This window comes from Dendrobium catenatum, unplaced genomic scaffold (assembly GCF_001605985.2).
Source record: "Dendrobium catenatum unplaced genomic scaffold, ASM160598v2 fragScaff_scaffold_231, whole genome shotgun sequence".
Taxonomy (NCBI): Eukaryota; Viridiplantae; Streptophyta; class Magnoliopsida; order Asparagales; family Orchidaceae; genus Dendrobium; species Dendrobium catenatum.
The window spans coordinates 10,027,473-10,053,671 of NW_021318693.1; the positions used below are offsets into that span (position 1 = coordinate 10,027,473).

The window sequence follows — 26,199 nt, forward strand, 5'->3', positions numbered from 1 at the left end:
CCAAACATGAACACCATTAATTTAAATTAACCAAACATAAACATAAACAATAAAGCTCGAATCAAACACGAACCAAACTTGAACAAGTTAATAATAAACAAACTCAAACATGAACACTCACATATTCGGCTCAGTTCGGTTCATTTCCAGCCCTACCTTCATCACCTCCAATTTGACGGGTCTGATTGCAGAAAAAAGACATTGATAGGTAAAATGCTCAAGCTCTTGTCTGTTAGTTCCCTTACCAAACATCCTTCAACAACAACAACAAATGTGTAAAATTTCAAAAAATATATTTGAGATGCATATTATCACTCCCTATAAGAGAGCACAGTATAATTTATCCAACTTCTGAATATATCATTCAATAAACACAAACCTCAAACCCAAATATAAACATAAAAACAGTCAAGCAACTATTCTTGCTTATTAATCAAGTTTGTGCCATGAACAACTAAAATTTTAGCTGATTTGACTATAAGATTTTAGACAATAATGATAACAACAAATGCCACTCATCTAAGACTCAAAGTTCTGGCAACTGGTGTTTCTTATAAGCAGATCTTGTCTTCCAGGCTTTATAGTTATCATCACTCATCATTTTCTCAACCTCTTCAAAAGGTAAACCCTTTGTTTCTGGTACAAAGAGAAATATCAGGACAAGAGCAATGATTGAATAGCAAGCAAACAATACAAATGTGTTTGCCGTTCCGATGGCCTTCGTCAAACTCAAGAATGTTTGCGTGACGATTAAGTTCGAAACCCAATTAGCAACAGCAGCCATTCCTCCACAAATTCCTCTGAACCTTAAGGGATAGATCTCAGAATTGACAATCCAAGGAGATGTTCCCATGCCAGGAGAGTAAGAAATGATATAAGCAGCAAGAGCAACAAGAGCAACCCAACCGAAATTGCTTGGGCAACCTTGGGTATACCAATCTCTATGTTCACTCTGGCAGGCATGTTTCATGGGTTCATTGGCTTCAGGGTTGGCCAAGCAAGCACCAGCTCGAAGCTGCCATTCATATTCAATAACATAATCTTTTCATCACTTCATAAATGAAATCATCATCAATGAACAAGTAAACATTTGGAACTGATTCTTACACTAAACTTTCGTTTAGAATAGCTTTCTTAATGTTTTATTTTTCAAATCACAATCATAATTTTTATTTGACAACTAATTTTTCGTTATTAAAAAAATTATACTAAAAAATTATTTTTTACAACAGTTTTTAAAAAATTACTTTATCTACAGTAGCTTTACAAAGCAATAGGAAAGAAATCCCAAACAAAAACTAAATTTCAATGTGTTTTTTAGTAGAAAATGAGTTCTTTTATTTTAAAATCTGTAAAGATGAGAAGTTAGTTTCACTTCTGAAAGCTTGAAGTGACTTTAATTTCTGATTTTGGCATAAAATAATGATAATGTAAAATAAAAAGAATTGTATGTCAAAAATATTACTTCTTTGTTTTCATAATAATACTAGAATAATATAAATTGAAACTTGTTGCAATGCAAATACATATTGAAATAGAGTTCATAAGAAGCTAGTTCATATAAAATATACTAATACTGTTGAAACCCAATTTAATGAAACTCAGTTTGAAAAACTTGACTGCAAACATATTAACACGGATACAAATTAGCTTCGAGAGTTGTGCCTTTGACTCAAGCATAACAACTTCATAAAAGTGGGAGATGTAAAATAGAGCTGTTCTTTTAGAGAAAACATTGTAAATTTAAGTGAAGCACGTTCAATAATAGAATAGTAAAGATGCATGGAGGATAGTGTGTAACTGCTTTGAACTGTAACGGTCAACAGAATAGAAATTATTTCTTCATTCTCATTAGTTTTAATTCTTAGTTAATCTTATGATAAAGATTTAGTACCAAAATATTGTGCATGGGAAAGTTATCTTACTTTATTGTCTTCATTAGAGCAGAATGAGCACTCGGCCTTCAAGCAGTCGACACATCTCCATTGAATACCTGAAGCAGCATTATAAGCAGGGCAAGTGAAATTGCTAAAATGTTGAGTCTCCATGAAACCAACATCTGGAGATTTCACTGAAGCAGCATAGAAAACACCACTCAAGACAGCCAACCATAAGATGATTCCGCATAAGCTGATGATCATTAGCCTTCTTCTACCAGATCGATCAACAAAATACATGCTTACAATGGAACCAACAGCGTTAAGACCAGAAGTGATGAGAGAGAGTGCCAATGCAGTTGAGTTTGAAGCGTAGCCAGCCAATTGAACAATAGTAGGAGCATAGTACATCACTGTATTGATACCACAAAATTGTTGAGCCACTTGACAGATAATACCAGCAACAAGACCCCTACGAACCATTCTTGTTGTCCATGCCTTTCTCACTTTACCAAACAGACTGTATTCACCAATGGTACCTTCCTCCGCAATTTCAGATTCAACAGATTGGCGCAAAAGATCAAGCTCCCTTGGAACCTCATCGGCAGGGTAGATCCTTTTCAAAATTGTTTCCGCATCTTTCTTCCTATCCTGCTCATTAAGAGAGGAAGAGAGCATAATTTTCTCAAAACCAATACATCAAAATTTTCCCATTATAGGAATTTAATTGCAATTAAAGATAATTATGATTTCACAATGTAGAGACCATCAATCAGATAAGTACATGAATTGTTGATGATATTTTAGAATGTAATATATGGTTGTGATTAATGAAATACACAAAGTAAAACAAGACTAAAAAAGGCTTTTATATGTTGTCTTTATCATCCTATTTTCCTAACATATTTAATGAATGAATAAACTACTAAAAAGAATATTGAAATTTAATCCACATCTGTTTTAACGTAAAAGATCAGAATTAACAGTGGGATCTTTATTTTGAAGCCTAAGTAGAAGATAACCATTAAAAAAAAGCTCTCCCCTATGAAGAGAAAAATCCACCTTTTATATATCTATCTAGACAACAAAACAATGAAATTGTAAGGTAGACTATATAACCTTTCTATACAACCATCTAGGCGATTCAGGGAGCATCAACATAAGGACAAACTGGATTAAAGCAGGCACCTTTTATATATCTATCTAGACAACAAAACAATGAAATTGTAAGGTAGACTATATAACCTTTCTATACAACCATCTAGGCGATTCAGGGAGCATCAACATAAGGACAAACTGGATTAAAGCAGGAAGTCCAGCAATTCCAAGCATCCACCGCCATGTCCCAGAAACCTACAACAATCAAAATTTGTTGTCAGTGTAATAATTTTACAGGGCATTGACAAGATTAGTTAAATATAACTATTTTATTGAGCAACTGATGTTATTAGTACCCGAGTAAAAGCAAGATTAATAAGATAAGAGAGGAACTGGCCTCCTGTAATTAGTAAACCATTTAGGCTAACTAGAGCCCCTCTGATTTTGTGAGGAGAAGCCTCTGAAATGTAAAGTGGTGCTGTCATTGAAGCCATCCCAACTCCAAGGCCAACAAAAATTCTTCCAAGGATTATAATTCCGGGAAGAGGAGCAGCTGCCATTATTATAGCTCCAGCAAAGAACAATACATCAGCAAAAAGAATTGATAACCTTCTTCCAAATTTGTCATTCATCCATCCACCAAATGCAGCGCCAACGATTGCACCAGCAACAGCCATACTGACAATAGTTTCCTGTGATCACAAATAGCACAAGCAAAGCTTATAGCTTCATCTTATTTACATATAACTTTATAGAATTATTTGACATGGCATGGCAACCTGGCAAAATGTACCTGGAGAACAGTGCTTCTCTCAACTTGCTTGAAGTCATCGCGAATATAAAGAAGTGCACCAGATATGACACCTATGCCAGACAAAATATGAGTGATCATCACTGATCGCAATAGAGAAAAACTGCTTTGCACTGTCTATTTTTTTCTGACATCCAGTTAGGGAGGTTTCAGGTAGTAGTAGGAAATTTAATGGTTAATTCATCCTGACACTAGTAATTATTTAAACAAATTGATGCGAGCATGAATATAGGAGTAGTGCAGTACCAGTATCATAGCCAAAAAGAAGACCGCCAATACCAGCTGACAACGCCAGTTGCAAGATGTATGGCCTTGTAAAACTCAAGCTAAGGCACTCTTTAAATTCAGTGGAGTCTGCCTTGTGAGGACCACCTTCCATCTTCCTCGCTTGCTACTCTACTTGTGGATTGCTTCCAAGAGGAAAGAGAGCACTAAGTTCGAAAATTAACCCAGTTTCTGCATTGCCGTGAAATAAATCACTCAGTGAGCAGTGAAATTCACCAAGCTAAAAAAATTTCAAAATGTAAGCAGAGTAAATGTAAAACTATTTTCTTGGAAAAAAATAATAAAGTTATGTTGAGGTTGTGAAGATTTTCATTTAACAATCACAACTGCACAATGCTAGCATCCTGAGGTATTTAGATCAACTTAGAAGTGTTGAATCGCTGACAAATTATGGCTTTTTAAGAATTATTTTAGGAACCAAACAAACTCTAAATGGAGTAAATTTACAGTTAAAACAAGCTTCTCATCATAACGATTGCAATGATATCATGAATATTCCAATTTGAAGGCATTTTTAGACTCAAACAACGAAATCAGATTGAGTTGGACCGAACCGGCTGGTACAACTTCATCCTCTTCATTCTTTTGATGTACAATGTACTGCAAATGAAATGAAGAGGCAGGTGCCACCATGCTGGGTGGATATGCAAGCATATGCATATTGCCCTTTGATCACTATGGAAAACATCCGTTTAAATGCAATCAGGCCAACTATATAAGAACTTATTGGAGTTATTAGTCTGATACGCCCTAGGGTTCCCAAGTTTGGGTTTGCCCTAATGCTCCTTCAAAGATATGATTTCTCCATCAAATCAAAGAGAAATAAACACAAGAGAGATGGGATGAAGAGCAAGAACCTTTGCATTTAAAATCCAAGAGAAAACAAGATACAATTTGTCCACTTCGAGAAGGACAAGGTCTCCCACTACAAACCCTAGAAAACTTAGAGAAAGAAAATAAGGTGGCTAAGAGAAAACCCAATTTTTGCATAACCCTAGAAATCCCCCCTTAATCCCTACTTATAGCAAGCAAAAGACCAAACCAAACCCACTAGTGGGCCGCCCAAGATGAACCGCCTAGCTCAGGGAAGACCCGAGCCAAACCGGTCCAGGATCGGACTGGTTCAGCTCAAGGCCGAACGGCCCAGCTCGCTCCACCTCGCCCCGTGCTTCCCTTCGCCTGGCCGACCGGCGCGGCTCCCTCCCCCGCCGCTTCCGCTCGCCAGGTGGTCGCCGACCCTCCCTCTGCTGATCGGAGGCGGAACGCATCATAGTCTTTACAGGCCTTCATTTGACAAGCTATTTGAGGTTTATGGTTGCTCTTGAGAAAGACAAATATTTTGAATATGGTGTCTATCATCACCATTTTTAGTAGCCCTAAATTTGATCCACAATCTTTCTTGAAATTATTGATGTCAATCTAACTGTCAAATTTTAATTCACCAAACTCCCGACCCAAGCCATTATCAATCAACTACTTTTACGGTGTTCAGATTTACATCGTCGGTAGCAGCCATTATCAATCAACTAACTGACCCGACCCTAGCCTGAGCAAATTAATTAGGTAGACCCAATAAAGGATCATCCCGTCACTTTCTAATCAATATAAGACATGCTTTAGTATACCTATTGTTAATACGAATAAGAAATATTCCAACATAATACAAAATAAGACGAAATACCTCTCAAAATCTATGAATAGACTCTAATTTTATTCCTTTTCGATAATATAAACCCTAAAATTGTAAAGAATGTTAGAGCTCTAAACACCAATTGAAACTTTAGGTCGCTCAATCAATCCCCTTCTATTCAAGAGAAGAAAAGTTTCAAGTACCTCTAGTTGCTCACCAACAAGTTGCTCAATTCAAGCCCTCCATTCATGAGGACTATCTTGAACATCTTCTTCAATCGCACACTAACTCTAGATTGCTCAGTCCACCCATTCCTTTAAGGAGGACTATCACAATTGCCTTTGTTCAAAAGTAGTGTTACAAATACCTCCAATTACTTGTTCGCCCTAGGTCATCCAATTCACCCCTTCATTCAAGAGAATGAATATCCTGATCAAGTATACTTGCCCGCCAACTCCAAGTCATAGAATCCATCCTTCGTCGATGAGGATTGTCTAGGCCACCTTTAATCACCCGCATACCCTTGGTTAATCAATCCTTCTTATTTCAAGAGAAATTATCCAGACTGCCCTTCATTACTATATAGAGCAAAACATGTTTGAAATTTTCCCAATACATATCAAATTTTCCTAGGATTCAACTAACTAGTTGCCAACAATAGATTCACTTACAGCTCTATGAACTAAGAATTGGTGAGTAAAGATTATTCAAATGTATTAAACTATTAATCTTACAAAAGGGGAAAATTAGAGGGCTCGATCTCAGATAATTCAAGAAACCTCTTTACTACATGAGTCAAGGCATGCCTTAAGATCCATAGTTTAAATATGGCAAAACATGCGACCAAAAGGAAATAAGTTAGTTTACAGCCCTAAAAGAGTCTACATTGATATTTGAGTGGCACATCTTGAAGTAGAAGTTTTAAGACCCAATTTTTTTTAGATTTTTTAATTTTGACATTCAAAACTAAGTAGGAAACTATTGGGCGATAAAGTTCTCCATTTGATCAAGCAAAAAACCATGGTGCAAAGCAAATATTTTGAATATTTAGATCAATTTGAAAGAGCTACATCAATTACAAATTAATACTTCAAAAATTATTTTAGGAACCAGATGAACCAATAATAAAAAAAAATTATTGTTTAAATGAACATCTCACCATGAAAATTATAATGACAACAAGAACGCCCAACTTTGAGCTTGATTGGGGGTTGAATGGACTGAACTAGCTCAAGCCAGACTGAATTGATTGATCAAACCTATTCCACCTCCTTCTCACGTACATGAGGTTGTGCATATGAAAATGAGAGGTCACTGCTACTACCTTGCTTGTCAACCCCCAAGTCATTGCTACTACGTTGCCGTTGGACTATGCGTCATTCGTAGTAATCAGATATTCTCTCTGCAGAATCATTTGTATGGTGCACTCCAATCATGATGGGACACGACTGCTTGCACATTGTTTGCCTGACTATATTTGAATTCAAAGTTTTTGCAATGTTTATAGGTGGGACTATTTAACAAGTTGTTTGTAATGTCTGTTTGCGTTTTAGGAAAATATTTTATTAAGAAAATGGTAGTATATCATAGCTATTTTTCAATGGTCCTACATTTGATCGAAAACAATCTCAAAATATCCCAATCAGTCCAGTTATTAAAATTTTGATCTTTCAACTATGTTGAATTTGAGGTATTGAGCTATATGGGATGCCACATTTTGTTCAACTGATCAGTGTCATCGTTGACACAGATATTCCAATCATACTTTGATCAAGGGAATGAGTGATCTAGTACATCTTTGATAATAATAGAGAATATTTTGATATAATATCGAATAAGATTGACATACCCCATTAAAACTAATAAATAAATCTCAATTCTTAATATTTTTGACAATTTGAACTCTAAAATTTTAGAGAATTCTAAAGCTATAACTACCACATAACACTCTAAGAACTCAATCCACCCCCTCCATCCAAGAGAAGTATTGTCCCAAACACCTCCAATCACTCATTCCCTCTCCATCCAGGAGAAGGATTGTTCCCAACAACCTCCAATCGCTCAATCAATGCACTCAAGTAGAAAGACTATCCTAACTGCCTATAATTGGCAGTAGGGTCCAAGTCATTCAATCCAGCCTATCTATTCAAGAAGACTATTTTGACCAACTTTCAATCGTCTATCGACTCCACGTTGTCCAGACACATACTTCCACAAGAATCATCTCAACCACTATTTGATGTTATCAGTAATTACACCTTTGGATTCCCTTTAATGCCACCTCCAAGGGAGGAACGATATGGTAATCTTCGATGTCCTTCCCAACATTCCTATGTTGACATGATGTTGCCTACAAATTGTGGTTTTCACCTCCAAAGGATTGATTTGATAATTTCTCATATCATCCACGACCTCCCTATGCCGCCACATTGCACCTAGAAGTCATGTCATCTCTACCATCAAAAAGAGGATCATCTTGACAACCTTCAATTAGCTTCATTGCATTCCTACATCATAATCATGTTGTCTTTAGGTTGTGTTGCTCCAACTCCATAGGGGATCATCTCAGCCATCCATAATGGCTTTCCTGACCATTTAGCAGCACCTTGCTCTTCGTTTCTAGGTTGTAAACTTCCTTTCAAGGATGAGAACCATCTCAATACTTAACCTCATCACATCATCCATATCGTAGAAAATAACAATATCTTGGATCTACTTGCATTGTATTAACGCCTTCTTCAAGTAAAGTGAAGGTCAATCCTTTGTAATTTAATATTATTTAAGACTACCACTGATGGAAGTTGATCTAATTAGACTAGGTCTCATATTTTTTTTTCTTTTAGGTTTTTTGTTTAAAAAATCTTATACCCTAATCTCTTTAATTATCTAATTATGCATGGGATGCCATTCTAAGCTAATGAGAGAAATTTCTCTCTATTAACTCAACTTCTAGCATGCAATAAGTAAAATTATAAAATAACAAGTGGAATAACATTAATAATTTAGGTAATATGTATAAATAATTACGAATGACTATTTCTAAAATTGAATAGCCTATGGGAAACTAAATAATCCCACGAAGTTAAGTTTGAAATTTAAGATTAAAGATTACAATGGTTAGATGGATTTATCTAACTACTTTGAGAAGAGATGAGTCCAGAGGGTAAGAAAAGAGAGAGTAAATATGTTTTATTTCCTTGAATTAGAGAGTTAGGCGCATCAATTTATATTCTCAGCTAAGGTCTAGAAAGGAAGAAAAATCCAAAAATATTCTTGCATGAGTTAACAAAGTATTTATGTACATCCTCCATGACAGCCTTATGTGTAATAGAGGAAAGCTTTCTTTCATAGTTCTTCGAAAATACTCATGAAATCAAAATTCTATGTATCACATGGATGAAGAGGTGAATCCTCTTTTTTGGTGGAGATATAAGTTGAAATATTTTATCCAAGATTTATAGATGTATCATCACATCATTAGTCACTTCAAGGACTTGCATGGTCAATTTTAAGGGCATTCATTCTATTGTTGACAAGTCTCGTGCATGCATGTCTGATTGGCATCCTCTAGCAATGAAGAAGTTTTTGGACCATTCTAATGGTGTTCAATATGTGGCTTATAAGCCTCTTGTCTAAACTTTGGCACTTCAACTCTCGAGTTTCATTTGAGTTAGGCTACGCTTTTTGAACTGAGGAGGTTACTTAGGTCATGAAATCAAACATGGCATTACTGCAAGGCACTCCTCAAGTTTTAAGTTGACTATGTCATACCAAGTTATTTGGGTATTCTAAATCACATGAGCTCTTTTGGCCAATCTTGCCAATCTTATTTAATTGGGTTACATATTACTCTATTCTTACATCTCATACCTGACTTAATTAATTAATTCAATCACCTAGAGATCTAGCTGTTGATCTCCCTACTACAGCCAAAAGAAAGAAACTATATATATATATATATAAATGCACAAATCATTACCTGCCCTAAATCTACGTATCTGCCCATACCAAAATCTCACTCAAATCACGTTCGTTGCATCTACAGTAATCATTCCTCTGTGACAACGCCGAAATGTCCCTTCTCCCACGTGCGAAGATCGCGTGTTTTGCCCTGTTGTTTCTTATGTTCGCGTCATTAAAAGGAGACAGAGGCAAAGCCTCTTTCTTCTTCTCCTGATTACTTTTCTCCCCACATGTGAAATCCCTCCTCTGCCAAACTCCAACCGCTGCCTTCTTCGACTCCTTACCTCTCTCTCACTACCTTCTCCTCAAAACGACCTAATCTCAAGCTCTAAACTCGCATAACCTGCCACCCTCACTCCCATACCCGTCGAACATCTCCGACTGCCGCAAACCTTGCGGCGCCCAGCTTCCACTGACGCAACCCTCTGAGGCCGAGCTCTACCCGCCTCTAGCCCTAACCAACCTCGACTGCACCTTTCCCATCCTCTATTGAATCCGAAATCCATCCCGACTCAAGACCGACGCCTCTTAACCTCATCTCACCAAAGCCAGCGCAAGCCCATTCTCCCTCCAGTTGACCTCCTATAGGCCGTCCTCTCCGACCCCCACTCCCGTCGACCTCCTCAAACCGCAAGCAACCGAAACTTGCTCTCTAGTTTGACAGCCCCTTCAACCCTATTCATCCCTAACCGGCCTCCATTGTGTCCAGTTAATTACTAGCTAGGTAAAATTATATGTATAATCCCTGGAGCTCAGTTATTATTTGATAGTAGCAGTTACTATTACAATTACTAATGATTATAATTATCATTAATTATAAGAGTTACGATTGATTATTGTTATAATTAACACTAATTATAATTATCATTAGTTATAACAGTTAGTAATTAACTGTTATTATAATTATTGATAATTATGATTACTATTAGCCATAATAACTAACTCTCGGTTATTTTTCTAATTAATATCAATAATAATTATGTGTTATAATTAGTAACAAATTATTTTTATAATCACTATTAATTATAATAGTTATTAATCAATTGCTATTATAATTATTATTAATCATAATAAGGATAGTTACTATTTATGGCCATTATCAAAAAAAAGAGGAGGCAAAAAAAGAAAGAGAAGAAGTCAAAAAAGGGAAAAAAGAAATATAAAAAAGAGAGGGAAAGAAGAGAGATTTCAAAAAAAAAAAAAAAAAAAAGTTTAAAAAAAAAAAAAAAAAAAAAGAGTTAAAAAAAAAGAAAGAAAATTTGAGCATTTTCTCATCGCGAACACCGCCGTCATCATCACCTCGCAAAGGTATAACTCTTCCAACTCAAAAAAATCCTGCTCTCCAGGCTTGCGACGAGCCGGCAAACTTCCCTACACACTCATGTAGTACAGTGGGAGAGAAAACGGTGCGACGCTTGCAACGAGGTGGATAAGCCTCGGAGCTCTCACACAACGTAACGAGAACGAAAATTAAGTACCCTTAAGCGCCCGTGTAACATAGCGGGGGAGAGAAAATTGTTTTCTTTCAAAACAGGTTCTCGAAGACCCGTAAGCGCTCATGTAGCTTAGTGAGGATTAAAGAAAATACAGTCACAGTGTCACTTGACATCTACCTGACGAGCTCATATAGCATGGAGGGGAAGGCTATGTCTCTTGGTTTTTTCCCTTACTAGGGGAGACGCTAGGAGACTACCGAAATTTCTGGTGAACAGGGGACTTAATTTGAATAGAATGCAAGAGACCTTGAACTCGCATGGACAGCAGGGAACCTATTTGAAATCAAATGATTAATAATTCAAACTTAAACTTGAATCAAATAATAAAACCTGAACTCAAATGAACTTGCACATTGAACTTAAATCTAATTCAAATTCAAACTTGACTTGAAGGATCAAAAGGTACCTGAGCTTGAATCAAACTCAAACAGCAGGAGACTTGAACAATCTACAACGAACATGAAATGGTTGTGACAATTCATATACAAGTATATGCTAAGGACTTGTGGACTTCAATATAACTTATAACATATCTACAAGCAAGAATTGAATGGAGAAATGCAATAACATGCTTATAATTAACAATAAAAGATTTTTAATGAACATAAGGAATTGTCCCTTCAATTGGAATGCAAATGTCATCAAGCAAATCCATCCTGCGAGATTTAAGTCATCTTTATATGATAGTGAAAGACTAGTAACATTCAACATGGCTCATCTACATGTAAGCAACCATGCCCATCTATTACGAATACAAGATCAAAATGCAGTCAAATGTATTGAACCCTACAAGCAATAGGGGTCAAAATATATGAAGAAATTGTTAAAGACTGAAGTTCATCCAACAGTCAACATTCACTTGCAAACACTAATGGGAAACAATGCGACTATAATGAATATCAAAGTGCGTTCATGAATAAGACATAGAAGCTCGGCTATAACTCTTCCTCGACTATAATTAGTAACTTTGATGTTACTTAGGTGTAAACAAATACACCAGACTCTTATAAGTGATGATATCCAGTATTAGATGGGTATGAAGAATCCCTAGCAAATACTGGTACACAGTTCAGCTGTAAGTAGCAGTAGTTGGTACACTACAAAGGCGATGAATCCTTTAAGACAATGCAATGTGCCATTCCCCAGCAAAGATCAAAGACCCTGAGCAAAAATCAATGTTTAAAATTGCGTATTCGGGTATTGAGGCGTTTTTCATTCGTGAGGCGAGGCGTAAGCCTCAAGGCATTTTGAGGCGTAAGCCTCAAAATCAAAAGATTGCGTAAACATAAATGATAATTTTTTTATATACTAATGAGTGAATAATATAAAACATAAAAAAAAAAACATAGGTTATGAAGTGAAATAAAAATATCTCAATAATAAGACAACATGAAATATAGTTCAACTCAAAATTCTATCTTTCCCAATCTCAATATTCTTTTCATTAACATATAATTCCAATTTCCAAAAATAAATAGCAATGACATATCACATAAGAACTCATAAGTCATCAGCACTGTCATCACTAAGGGGTTCTTCATTTGAATCATCATTATGGTTAACTGCTCTCTCCCCTTCCTCCTCTCCTATAGAGTCAAATGTTGGGCATTTACTTCAAGATTTATGTAAGTTTTAATATATATAGCGTGAGGCGTAAGCCTCATGCACGCCTCACGCTAGTGAGGCGAGGCGGGCCTCAACCAAGTTGAGGCGCAAGCCTCATAAAAAAAACTCGAGACATAAGCATCGAGGCGTTTTTTACTAGAATTGCGCAAAGGCGAGCCTCATATTGCGCAATTTTAAACCATGGCAAAAATATAAAAGAATTGTGATAGATGCAAGCATCTACAACCAATAGCAGAAGATTCGTTAATGCACAGTAATATACATATAGAAAGTAATAGATGCAATCTACCTGTATACAACGAGTAAATGGCCGTAGTGTTACACCACGCCACCGGATCCGCAACATGTATACAAGTGGACAAAAGGCATGTACGAGCTTACAAGTATAATGTTGTATTCAAATGAGGGTTTCCCACACAATTGAGCAGCATCAAATATTCCTAAAAATGCCCCCGCACATTCACCACAAATATATATACATAAATACAAAGAAATGCATATGCAATGATACACCTGCATTGGCCCCAGCGAGCGTGTTGTAGGAATACAGGTGAAGTCTAGGGATGCTCTGCGGGTCAATAAATTTGAACCCGGTCCTCCTAAGCAAGTACATAAGAGTAGACATGGTTCAGAAAATAATTATAAAATGCCCCCAAACACCGGCATGGCCGGCGAGCGTGTTACAGGTACACACGTAATGTCTAGGGATATTGCATTGGTCAATAAATGAGCCACAGTTCGATCCCGATCCTTTTATAGAGATTGATAGGAGTCGACACAGCTAAAATTATTAAGCAGATATACAGTCAAGGTGTCAACTGGAATATTTGTTTTATACGTTCATATAAGGCCTTCAAGACATATGAACAGAAAAATTCATTAATAAAACATAAAGTCTACCAAACCCGATCCTCTGTCGGCAAGTCGATAGAGTCGACAAGGTTCAATTCATAAATAAGAATTCCCCGTAATCACCTTGATGACGGCCGAGTTGACAGAAAATCTCAACCAATATCCAAAATGCCATCCCAAATACCTATAAAAATCCAAATTTCCAAAAATCATCCAAAATCCAAAATATTTATAATTGAAATTAATCATCAACTACTTAAAGCATAAAAACCATCCACAATAGTTTGCCGAGGTGGACAAATATGAAAATTAACTTCAGCTCACACAGAGCTTATGAGTTAATATCTGGTTGAGAATATCACTATGATTCATTCTCAAACAGTATCTTGCTAGTAAAGATGTGGCACATGTCCTCTAACTGGCAGTTTTGTCGTCAAATGGCACCGCAGGATAAACGGTTATAACCGTGACCCTCTGAATCCGGTGGTTTGCCGCCAAATGGCACCACTAAATTATAATTATGGCATCAAATCCTTGAGATATGAATCAATATGATATAATCGATATGGCACAAAACTCTCTATTAACTAAGGTGGATTCAAATTTGTCCCTTTACACAAATATCCACCCCAAGTCTACAAGGTACCCTTGAATGAAACAACCAATGGCTGCCGACAAGGATCCTTCTGTCAGGTTAGGTCGACTACCTCCTCTGACTAAGTAGACCAGGAAACATGATGGCCCGGGATGATGGAACCATTCGATCTTGATCGGGTCCATCATCCATTCCCACACCATTCATTTTAAGTGCAAGATGGCGTAATTTCAAATTTTAAATATCAATTCTTCAACCATTACAAATGCCCATACTACTATTATATGCCACATAGCATGTATTTCTACGTATCTGATCGACGACTAGCCTTAATCGAAAGTTCTCTCTCGCTATCAGGAGGGTAATTAACTATAGGGGCTTGCGCTTATAGGAAATCAATACTCAAATCATAAAATCCTCGCAAAGGGTGAAATCTCTAGGTAGTGTCTTATCTATAGACCCAATCTGCCTTCCCAAAATTTACCCCGTGACTTAATTAGTTAAAATTCCCCCGAAAAGCAACGAGGGAGGCCGGGGCCGAATTTTCAAAGCCCACACTTACCAAGGCATACAACATAGATCATTGCTTAAATGAAGTATGAAACAAAAAACATGTGGTTCGAATGATGATTATTTCTTGCAAATTGTCATGTCTTCTACTATGTTGCCTTGTGCTACTGTTCTTGAACAGTGATTTGTGGTGCTGAAATTGATAGATTTTTCATATTCATAAACGTGATGTGATTATTCCTCTCTTGAGGTAGGGGTGTCAATATTTGACACGACCCAAAAACCCGACTCGAACCCGATCTGAAAATTCCGGGTTATGATCAACCTAGACATGAAACTGGTCATGTTCAGGTTTAACAATTTGACCTGTTCCAAAAATCAGGTCGGATTCGGGTTAACCCTTTGACCCGAAAGTGACCCAAAATTGACTCGTTTTTTATCCAAAAATCCGTTTTTGACCTGGAAAACTGAGATTGACCCGTTTTGACATGAAAAGCGAGTTTGACCCTTTTTTTTACCCGAAAACTACCAATTTTTTCATGGTCCTGGGTCTTTCGGGTCATGTTGGGTTGACCCAGACCTGAAGCGGGTCGGGTTCAGGTCCGAAAAACCGACCCGTTTGCAAAAATGGGTCGGGTTCAGGTTGACCCGAATAGTGTCGGGTAAATTTCAGGTTCGACCCAAACCTGACCCGTGACCCAAAATTGACACCCCTATGTTGGGGTACACTTGACACATCCTTAATGGTTGTTCAAGTGGTGCCTCATTATTCTTAGGCATTCATTTTGACTGATGTGATCTTTAAAATGCAGTTAAATGAGGGAATCAACACATGATTCTACCATCCAATAGTATGTAAACACTTGTTATTCCTTAGATGCGGCTTTTTTCTCAGTCATTCCTTCATCTTTTGGGCATGGTGTATGTTCGGTTATTTGTCTACTAGGCAAACCTTTGTTGAATGCCTTTAGCTTCCAAAAGCATGCTTATTCTATTGTGGTTGCCTATGTAAGTGATGGGGACATCAGATCATGGAAAGTCTATCAGAGACGTGGCCGTCGATCTACGGCCACGATTGAGTCGTTGTATTTCTGAGTTGTATTATGTATTTTCTTATTTATGATGTCATATTGTATTTGCTTTATTAGTTTTCCGTTTTTACTCCTTAAGGGAGGTCATATATAAGCCCAATGGGCGTTGTCATCTTCTATTTTCTTGTGTCTTTGTACGAGGCTATATATAGCCTCATTATTCTTTTTTGAGGTTAATGAATGAATGATTGATAAAATTTTCCCCTTGCTAGATTTCTTTGTGAGATCTTGAGAGTGTTTGAGAGATGAATTCCTAGGAGAGGGAAATGGGATCACCCACCAACCTTGGAGACGGTCGGGTTCGTGATTCTACCTTCTCTATCTTTTTCTCCCCTCCTTCCTCCCTCAACTAGCCGTCGGCCTAGAATTCCTCCCCTTCTCCTTAAGCCGCCGGCCACCATACAACTTCCCCTCTCCATTGGTTAAACCCAACTCCCTTTCCACTTTCACCTGTTCCCTTCTCCCCTCACCCTACCCACGGCTCACCCACCAAACCGCCAGCCCCTAGCTCCCCTTTGGGTCCCCTCCAAAATTCAAATCACCTCTTGAATCCTTTACATATATATTTATTCTTAATTTGGGAAGACTTAAATTCAAATTTCAAGGCAATTTGAATTTGAAAATTTCTTTCCTAATTTAAGAAATCTATTTTAGGAAAGTTTCCTAAATTAAATCCTATTTGAATTTCAAATTAATTGGGATTTAATTACAACTTTCCTAATCTAAATCCCAAAATAGCAACCCAAATCTCCCCATAAATCACCCTAGGCCAATGATGCACCCTGCCCCCCCGCCCCAACCCCCCCCCAATAATTCCTTTTGGATTTGTTTCCTAAATCCAACATCCCACTTTGGGAATTAATTCAAATACCCCCTCCTCACTTGACCGAAATCCCCTAAGCCCCACACCTCATTATTTTCTTTCCTAAAGCAAGTATTAGGATTTGGAAACAAATCCTCCTAGCACATCATCCCGCCACCCCTACCTCTCTCCCTCTCCTCTTAATTAATTCCATGCATGAAGATTAATTAGAGGATTGTTTGGCACTTCTCCCTCCCTTCCAATTCTCCAAAACCTGAAGTTAGTTATCCCAAGCTTCTTCCTTGTGGCCGACCACCCTCTTCCACCTTCCACCACCTAAATTCTTGAGGAAAATCTGCTTGGACAGCAAAGAACACTTCCGTCAATACCTCAACACGACAAGATCAATGCACGATCGATCCGGATCTTGATTACGGTCTCGCCTACGACGAACAAGGGTTTGTTTGCATCCTGCACTCAACCTTTTTTGACGTCAACCCTCGCATCGACAACACCATCGAGGAATATGTGGAGCGCATTCTAGACGCTCTCGTCGAAGCCATAGAGGAGCAACTTGCTACCGTACAGTGGAGGATTACATCCGAGCCTTGACGAAGGTCTTTCAATCTTCCTCCTCTTATATTTCCTTAGTCTAACCCTCTCTTTTGTGATTTGATTTAATTCATGAAGATCGTGTTCGCCTAACTCTGCCGAGCTTAGTAAACGTAGGATTGAGTGCACTTTATTTGCTTCTAATCTTATTGTTAGATTAGGGATTTTTATTGAAAGCTATTACATTTGCATGTTGTTGAACATCTTGTTATTTTGATAATTCAAGTGCTTAGTGTGCAACATAGCCTAAACGGAAGTGACAGCTCTTACATTTTATTTTGTCGTTTTCATTTGCTGGTAGTTCTAATCATTATTATTCTAATCAATAAGTCGTGCAAGCTCTTATCAAATCACTTTTAGCATTGTAGTCCTACATTAGTAAGCTTCGTAGAAGTTGTTATTATGGTTCATATGGGTGATTTCCATTCATTGTTCACCTATGATATATGTATTAAAAAGACATTTATTTCAACCATGTTTAACTTTGAACATGATTTTGTAGTTATGCAAATACTAATCTAAGTTTTGGTCCAGGTGTGTCATTTTCTAATTTTATGAGATTCATTTTAATCAAATTCATCATCATTTCTAGAAGTATTGATTCTTCATACCACATAAAAAGCGAGGCTAGCGGCATGATGAAATTTGGAGACGAAAGAAAAAAGATTTTTATGCTCACATCACAATCGACTCAACAGTACTATGATGGGTTGCAATAATGAAAAACACTGACATTGAAGAGGACGCATCAGAGCCAATGGTAAATTCCTTGCCGTCAATGTACTTGCTTTCTCCAGGAGTTCACACATAGACTTCAATGAGTTATTGGCAAACAAAAATTCGAAACGACTATCTTTGAGCTGTTGAACCAAGCTACCTTGATAATTGAAGGATCAAGATTGAACACCTCCAACATTTTTTTGGTTGAAATGGGAAAAACATGCCTGGAGAGACTCATTCTCTTATGCCTTATGCAGTGACAGGTTTAATAGCTTTTTCTCAGCTTTTAGATGTAAGAGAATTTCCAAAATTTATCCTGAAATCCTGTAAGGAAATACTTGAAGGGAAAAGTATGAAAACCAATAGTTCCTTCAAGGTTATTAGCATCATTCAACACTTGACTGAGTTTACAACTATATGAATGGTCCTTATGGCCTCAATTCCAATTAAATGTTCTAAAGGGTCTGTCGCACCTTAACCTACATAACCACTACATAATAGCAGACTACAAAAAGCTAGAGCGAAGTAGAGTGAGAGAAACATTATTCATTAATATCATATTATACATGTTCATCTAATTATATGCATTTAAGTTTCCATCTAAAATTTATAATCATCAAAATAATATACAGAGCTACACTATAACCATAAGCATACATATAAAATTGAAATCTTAAAATTTTCATTTCCACCAATCATAAAGTTACAACCTCAAAAAAAAATTATATATCACATATATATTATCAAATCATTATTAATCTTATAAAAGAGTGCTTGTTTCACATCTATTTAAAACAATCACATCCATGTAATTTTCATTCCATCGGCTTCTTTCTATTAACTTAAAGAATTAACAAATAAAAGTTCAACAAAGATGAGCATAAAGCCCAATAGATTACAAAAATCCTACTAGAGAATTCAATACATAGAGAAGAAATCAATATGTATGCTTTCAATTTCATAATAAGAAGAAGATTATAATTACTTGTAGTGGATATGGAAGCAAATGAAATCATATAATCATATACCATAAGATTTATATCACGATTTCAAAGACAAGCATACTCATGATACACTAACATTTTATTTAATATTATACAATTAATGATTGTCCAAACTATCCTTAATACCATCTTATATTATTATTATAATCATATATGCGTATTAGATCTTTTCTATCATGATTAGGATTGTCATCTTAGCACACATAGGCATAATGATTAAGAGGATGTTTGGTTGGATGCAAAGTAAAATGGAACATAGTGTAAAAAGAATGCAGTGTATTCAAAATATTTGGAGTAGTTCGAATAAGCATAAATTAAATGCAGAATTTTTGTTTGGCTTGAGTAACGCGAATTTAATATAAAGCCCAACAATGGTGTTGGCCAGTGGCCTGCGAGCAGCAGCTAGCAGCCGCCTAGTGGTGAGTGTTGAACCTCAAATGGCAACGACAAGAGGCAACAATATCTTATGGTGACGATGGCAGCTAGCGATGACAATGGCCAAGCGAAAGGTGGCGGGAGGCAGCAACAGCGACTGGGCGAAAAGCGACGACGGCAAGTGGCAAGGGGTAGTAGAAAACGGTCGTGTGTTGTGGCAATGACGAGCGACAATGAGCAGCAACAATGGTGCTGAGCGACATTGGCGACGGCATGGTAGAATTTACAGTATATTTGAAAATCAATCAAATCTAACGATTTTCAAACACACAAAAATTAAGTTAAATGGTTAATTCCAAATATTTTAAAATTTTACTCCGCATTTTTTTACCTCATACCAAGTATCAATATTTTCATAACCCCTGCCTTTCGAATCCTTCACGCTTCTTTTACTTCAAACTAAATAACCACTAAACACAAACATTTTCATCTTGAACTATAATAAATATTACCCAAAACTCACATATAATCATTCATGCATTTATTCAACATATAGAGAACGCAGTATACTCTCTCAATCTACTTAAACAAGCTCTCCATCTTATCCTTAAGTATGGCAATTCATAATTTAAGCATGCCTTGTTAAGAGTATTGTATGTGCAAATGAATAATCGCATATTTCATATTCATGTCTAAAACATGTGGGAAGCTTTACATGCTAGCATAACCGAAGTACAAGTCCATAAAAAATTTAAAACATAGAAGACATCTTCACTTCATACAAGATACCTCTATGATATCATGGATTACCTCATACATTCATATCATAGCTCATGACTTGGTCAATGAATATTCCAAGTTACATCATTATGACTATGAAACATTACATGAATTAGAATAGGGTCTCATGGAGTATTAACATTCCATGGGCATATAACAGGAAAATGCATGCAGGAATCATAACTAGTCAAATATAAAGAGATTTTCATCATCAAAGTATAACATGTAAGAATCATGCATAACTTCACATACAAATCCATGATCCAGCACATATCTTTTAAAACATCATGCAAGATAGAGATATAATGGATTCTAAAATTCTATAATAGAATCATATCTCTTAGAGAGCAAAAAATCCTAATGCAATTGACTTTCCAAGCTTGCTAAAATGAAATCCTAACCTAGCTTCTCTTCTTCAAATATTTTCTTGAACACTTATTCACATGTTTCCTTAGCTTCTCTGTTGTAGAAAGTGGCTCTATAAAATTATATGGCATATTTTACTCTTCTGTGTATTTCTTTGCTACTAAGGTAGCTTTCCTCCACTCCATACAAGTCAATTCATGCCCCATGTTATGCCTTCTTTCCATATGGCATGTATTAGTCATGGGTTTTAAGTAATAATAATGATATAATTTAAAAATAAAACGTGGGCTTTAAAAATTTGTGCCTTGTCCTCTCTACATCATTTTTTTTGTCAGCGAGGAGAGTTTTAACGAGTTTAATTCTGGGGTAAATTTTCAGAAGGCATATTAGGTTTTAGATAAGATACTACTCAGAGATTTTGCCCTCATTTTGTGAGAACTTTATGATTTGAGATCTTGTTTCCCATAGGCACAAGCCCCTATGGTTAATCACCCCTTCCGATAACGAGAGAGCACTTTCAATTAAGACTAATTGTTAAAATAGGCATTTAGAATCGAGCGTATAGTAGCAGTAGTTTTAAGAGTTTTAAATTTTGAATTTATTGAATTTTAATATTTGAAATTTATCACCACACACTTAAAGCGACTAATGAGGGAATGATGATAGGCCCGATCAAGATCTCATAGTTCCGTTGTGCCGAGTTATCATGATCCCTAATATACTTAATCATAAGAGATAATCGACCGAATCTGACTGAAGGATCCTTGTTGGCAACCATGGGTTATGTCATCTAAGGGTACCTTGTAGACTTGGGGTGAATGTTTACCATAGGGACAAATTTGAGTCTACATTAGCTAACAAAAGACTTTATGCCCTATCGATTATACCCTATTAATTCATTACTCAAAGATTTAAAGTCATTGAAGAACATACGGGCTCTGACCTTGATCATAATTTAATAGTACTATTTAGAAGTAAAACCACTTGGTCAAAAGGCCTCGATCATAACCGTTTATCTATCGTGACATTTGGCGGTGAAACCACTAGTTAGAAGACACGTATCACGTTCTTACTAACAAGAGATAGTTTGAGAATAAATCTTAGTGATATTTTTTATTGAATATTCGCTCTTTATGAGCAGAGATGATTTCCAAATGTATTTATCTCGACAAATTGTTGAGGAGATGGATGGATTTTTGTTTTAAAAGGTGATTTAATTTTATTTCAAAATTTAGATTTTTGGTGATACTTGTATTTTAAATTTTTATTGAAATCAAAGTTCCTTAATGATTCATTTTGAGATTTGGGAGAATTTAAAAGATAGAGACCCCTCCGGTGGAGATTAACTTTCAATATGGCTATCATCAAGGATTTTGAGTAATTTCATTTCATTATTTGAACCTTATCGACTCTGTTTACTTACAAACAAAGGATTAATTCCAGCTACTAATTTTTACGTTTTTCGTATAGGTAGAAGGGTCGAGAGTCCATAATTTAATATGTGAATAATCTTTATAAAAGATCTTAAAGGCCTAATGTGAATGTATAAAAATAAATATTTTAACGGACTCACCAAGCACTGGCTCCAAGAGCTTATGCTTTTAATGAGTGAATTTCTTATAAGAGGCCTTGAAGGCTTAATGTGAACATAGAAAATCAAATAGTTCGGCTAATGCCATGATCGTGTATTTACTCATTGGCTCAAATCGTATCAACTTCTATTCATTCGATGAGGAGGATTAGACTAGAACGTATGTTCACTTTTAACTCGCACAGCATTCTTAGACCTTGAGTTTAAAAAATGAGTGTGGTAGTTGGAGCACATGCGAATAGTTTAAAATTTATTTTGAATAATGTGCATGCCTTTCAATTTACTTATACACTTTATTTTGCACACTTGAAAACTCATTCATTATTTCTTTAGTTTGCACAGTAATCTCAAACATCATGTGTGTACATATGTAACGCTCGTACGGGCCCATGCAAAAATATGCTTTTAAGTGCATTTTGCATAATGGATTATATGTTGCATATGATTTGCATGATGATGATGTATTTGCATGTTGCTTAGAAAGAGAGCATAATTCATTTTCATATTGTGTAGTGTGTATTCCTACTGCATCTACATGTTGTATATCATATACATGTGAAGTGTTTGCATGTAGTGTGGTTCATGCACATAATATAGTTGTTTATTGAATGGTAAATATGCATGATACATTTACACGTTGTGCGAAACACTTGCATGAAGCACTTGCACAATTCAATTGCACATCGCATGATCGATGACGTATGTGCATAACACGTGCATGTTGTATGACATACATATGTAATGTCTTTTATATATTGAATGATGTATGTACATGTTATATCAACATGTTATCGTGCTTGTGCAATATATTTGCAAGTTTCACACATAATACACTTGCACAAATTCGATGCATTTGCACAATATACTTGCAAATTTATATGATTGTTGATGCATTTGTAAAATGCACTTGAATGATCAATGGTATGCATACACACTGCTTATTACTCTCGTATGGTGCATTTGTATGTTACGAGTACATTTTCATTATATAATTAGGAGATGTGTAGGCAATTTTTCTTATGAATGATTTGGCAAATATCATGCACTTCAATGAAAAAGTCGTACATCCGTGATATGCAATAGTTCACGAGGTGTACGGCACATTCATCAGAATATGAATCCATTTACTTTTGGCAGCTAGCATGCACGCCACCTGGGGCACTTAACGCCTGTGACTTTCAATATGATTTTTATTCTCATTTTATTATGGAGCACTTAGCCAGAATAATTACTGGGAATATACGAGGGTCCTATGTAGTAGCTATTAATGTAAATGCATTTTAGTATGAACATAAATACTTTTTACTTTTACCTTTTTTTTAAGATAATTGATGCTCGTATTCAGGTGTATTTATACTAGTATTTCACTCGTGAATACTCAAAGAATCAATGTATGAGTCTCGAAATGGCATCTTCACATTATCGCAACATGAAACTTCTTACATGCCACATTTATATTATTTTAATATGAAGCTTCATTGCTCATTCATGGTTGGATTTTTTTATTTGGTCGACCCCCATACATGGCTATTTTTTTATTATAAATATGATGACATTCCTTAGTTCATTACATACATTTCAACTTGTGAAGAGTGTTGCTAAGGGATTTGAGTGTGTGTGAGTTAAGAGCTAAGAGAATGAAATTTGGTTCATGCTTGTTGGTGAGCAACTAGTTATCATACAAGTTCAATTATGTTTTGTTTTATTTTTTTGTTTATTTTTATTTTCAGCGTTTGAAATCTAGGATGTCATGCACTTTTTAAGTTTTCTTAAAGTTTGGGTAGATTTCATTTTGTCAAAATTATCAGGTTATTAATTTTAGTGTAAATTTCAACAACGCCCTGTCATCGTCCCCGCATCGAGGGCTACATCTAAATATTTTAGGCATTCCCGCGTCGACGGCTATATCTGAATATATTAGGCCTTCTCGCATACCAAGAAAGGCAACCATGAGCCTTCAAGTACCTATTTATAAAGCACATAATTTCCCCGTCTACCAAGAAAGACATTCAAGGGTACTTAATTTTTTATATATAACAAATTTTTCCTCTTGTCAAGAAAAGCAATTACAAGTACTTATTTTCATGCATAAAATATTTTCTCGTTTGTCAAAAAAGGCAACCACGAATATTTATTTTCATACAAAACATATTTCCCCCTCTACCAAGAAAGGCGGTCATGAGTACTTATTTTATGCAAATAAATTTCTCTATTTGCCAAAAAAGATAGTCACGGATCTTTATTTTCATACATTGTAATTTATAAAATAACTAGTGTCAAGATTATACCTCAAAAGTCCACGACGGAAGCAATGAAGCAGGACTAGGGGTGTAAACGAGTCTAGCCGAGTGGAATATCTACCTAATCGAGCTAAGCTTGTTTAGTTATTACTGAGCTCTAGCTTGACTCGAGCTCGTTTACAAAGCTCAAGCTCGATTCGTTAAAAAATCCATAAGCTCGAGCTCGACTCCATTGTTGAGCTCGATTTTTTAGTTTTAAATAAAAAATCAATTTTCTATATTTTTTTTTTCTTTTATATAGAATTAATTTAAAATTACTAAAATATATTATATAATATTAATTTAAATTAATTAATAAATATATTTAATTTAATCGAGCTGGTCATGAACTTTTGAGCTGAGCGAGGCTTGAGCTCGAGCTCATTTGGCTGCCGCGCGAGTGCGCGTGCCGAGATCGGCTGCCGTGCCGCGCGGTGCCGAGAAGCGGAGCTGTGCGTGCCGCGGCTGCTCCGCCGTTGCGAGCGCCTGCCGCCCGCGTGCCGAGAGCAGCGTGACGCCCGCGCCTTCGCCCGCTGCGGGCCCGCGCCGTAATCGTGGTGGGTTTCAACCCACTGCCGGGTCGCGGGTTCGAGTCGGGTCACCCGGCAACCCGGCCGGGTCGGTCCGGGTTGAATGGCTTGGACCCGTTTTTTGCACGGGTCGTTCTATGGGTTGCACACCGTTTAGATCCGATCGTTGTCGGGTCTGGGTTCGACCCGAACCCGACGAGAGTTGACCCGAATTGACACCCCTAGAGTCCGATGCACACCGATAAGTTCAAAAAGCGAATAGTGTGACGTCTCTCGAAACTCACGCGACACATCGTCCGACCAAGTAATCCAAATTGCTGTAATGACATTGTTTTCATGAAATGGATGTGCAATGACATTCCAAGAATTGCAATTGTTAAGCGACATCCATGTTAATCGAAGTTGTCATCATACAAAAAATAAAAATTGTGTGGCTGTTCGAATGCATGGACATGCTGATGCTAGACATGATTAATAAAAAGAATAAATTAAATAATAAGTTTATATTTAAAGTTATTATAAAGTAAAGAATTCAAAATAAATAAAAGAAGAAAAATTACTAAAGACCCTAAATCCCTTAAACTCCTTATTCTAGCCCTAACGGCCCACGGCAACCTGACGACACTGCCACGCACACAAGCACACCGGACACCATTCCTCTCGGCTCCCTCTCTCTCGCATGAGCTCCCTCCGCGCACCGCCGCCGCCCGGTCATTTCCGCCGCAGCGCAAGCCGCAGCCGCAGCCGCAGTCCGCACAGGCCATTCCTATCGCTCGCGCGCCGCCCTTAGGTAAACTCTTTTCTCGTCCATCCCTCTTCTTCTTCTTCTCTTTTTCCCTTCTCCTTCTCACTCAAACTACATTTTCTTCTTTCTTCTTATTTCTTTCTCACACCAATCTCATTTATTCTTTTCTTCTTTCCTCTTCCTCTTCCTCTCCTCTTCTTATCATCTTCTTTCTAATCATAATCCAAATCTCAATTTTTAATATCTCTTCTCATACCCCTCAAACCACCGTATTCTCTTCACAAAAAAGCTTCCTAAAGACCTCATACACCCTCTAAATAAAAAAAAAACCCATCATATCTCACTTTCTCTCTCTATACCTAGAGAGAAAAAATTTTCTCTACATATATAGAGAGAAAAAATGTTCTCCTTATAGAAAAGAGAGAAAATTCATAATTTCTTTCTCAAAATCATCTCCTCCAAATCCCCTCTTTCCCTCTTTCTTTATTCTAGAAAGAGAGAAAAACCTCTCTTTTTCTCTCGCGCTCTATATTAAAAAAAATTTAATATATAATTATTATC

General features: G+C 36.6%; 1 protein-coding gene across 2 annotated transcripts; it reads right to left on the reverse strand.

Annotated features, from left to right (window-relative positions):
• Nucleotides 1–281: 281 nt before the first annotated feature.
• On the reverse strand, nucleotides 282–10,356 carry LOC110109383 (probable inositol transporter 2). 2 transcript variants are annotated; one of them, XM_020840433.2, is made up of 7 exons: nucleotides 9,681–10,356; nucleotides 4,033–4,242; nucleotides 3,769–3,839; nucleotides 3,332–3,667; nucleotides 3,123–3,230; nucleotides 1,926–2,528; nucleotides 282–1,015 (listed from the first exon to the last, which is right to left on the reverse strand). In XM_020840433.2, exons 2-7 carry the CDS (start codon nucleotides 4,163–4,165, stop codon nucleotides 527–529), a joined length of 1,740 nt encoding a protein of 579 aa, XP_020696092.1. In that variant the 5' UTR covers nucleotides 4,166–4,242; nucleotides 9,681–10,356; the 3' UTR covers nucleotides 282–526. The 2 variants fall into 2 exon arrangements, with proteins under 2 accessions (XP_020696092.1, XP_020696094.1); XM_020840435.2 differs by having other exon boundaries at nucleotides 6,861–10,356.
• Between the last annotated feature and the right edge of the window lie 15,843 nt (nucleotides 10,357–26,199).

Excerpts from the sequence above, each read along its gene's own strand:
- LOC110109383 (XM_020840433.2), bottom strand. The coding sequence starts at position 4,165 with ATGGAAGGTGGTCCTCACAAGGCAGACTCCACTGAATTTAAAGAGTGC. Across the intron at positions 2,529-3,122 it reads CTAGATGGTTGTATAGAAAG|GATAGGAAGAAAGATGCGGA; the intron begins GTTATATAGTCT and ends CTTAATGAGCAG. Across the intron at positions 1,016-1,925 it reads GCTCTAATGAAGACAATAAA|CTTCGAGCTGGTGCTTGCTT; the intron begins GTAAGATAACTT and ends TATGAATGGCAG.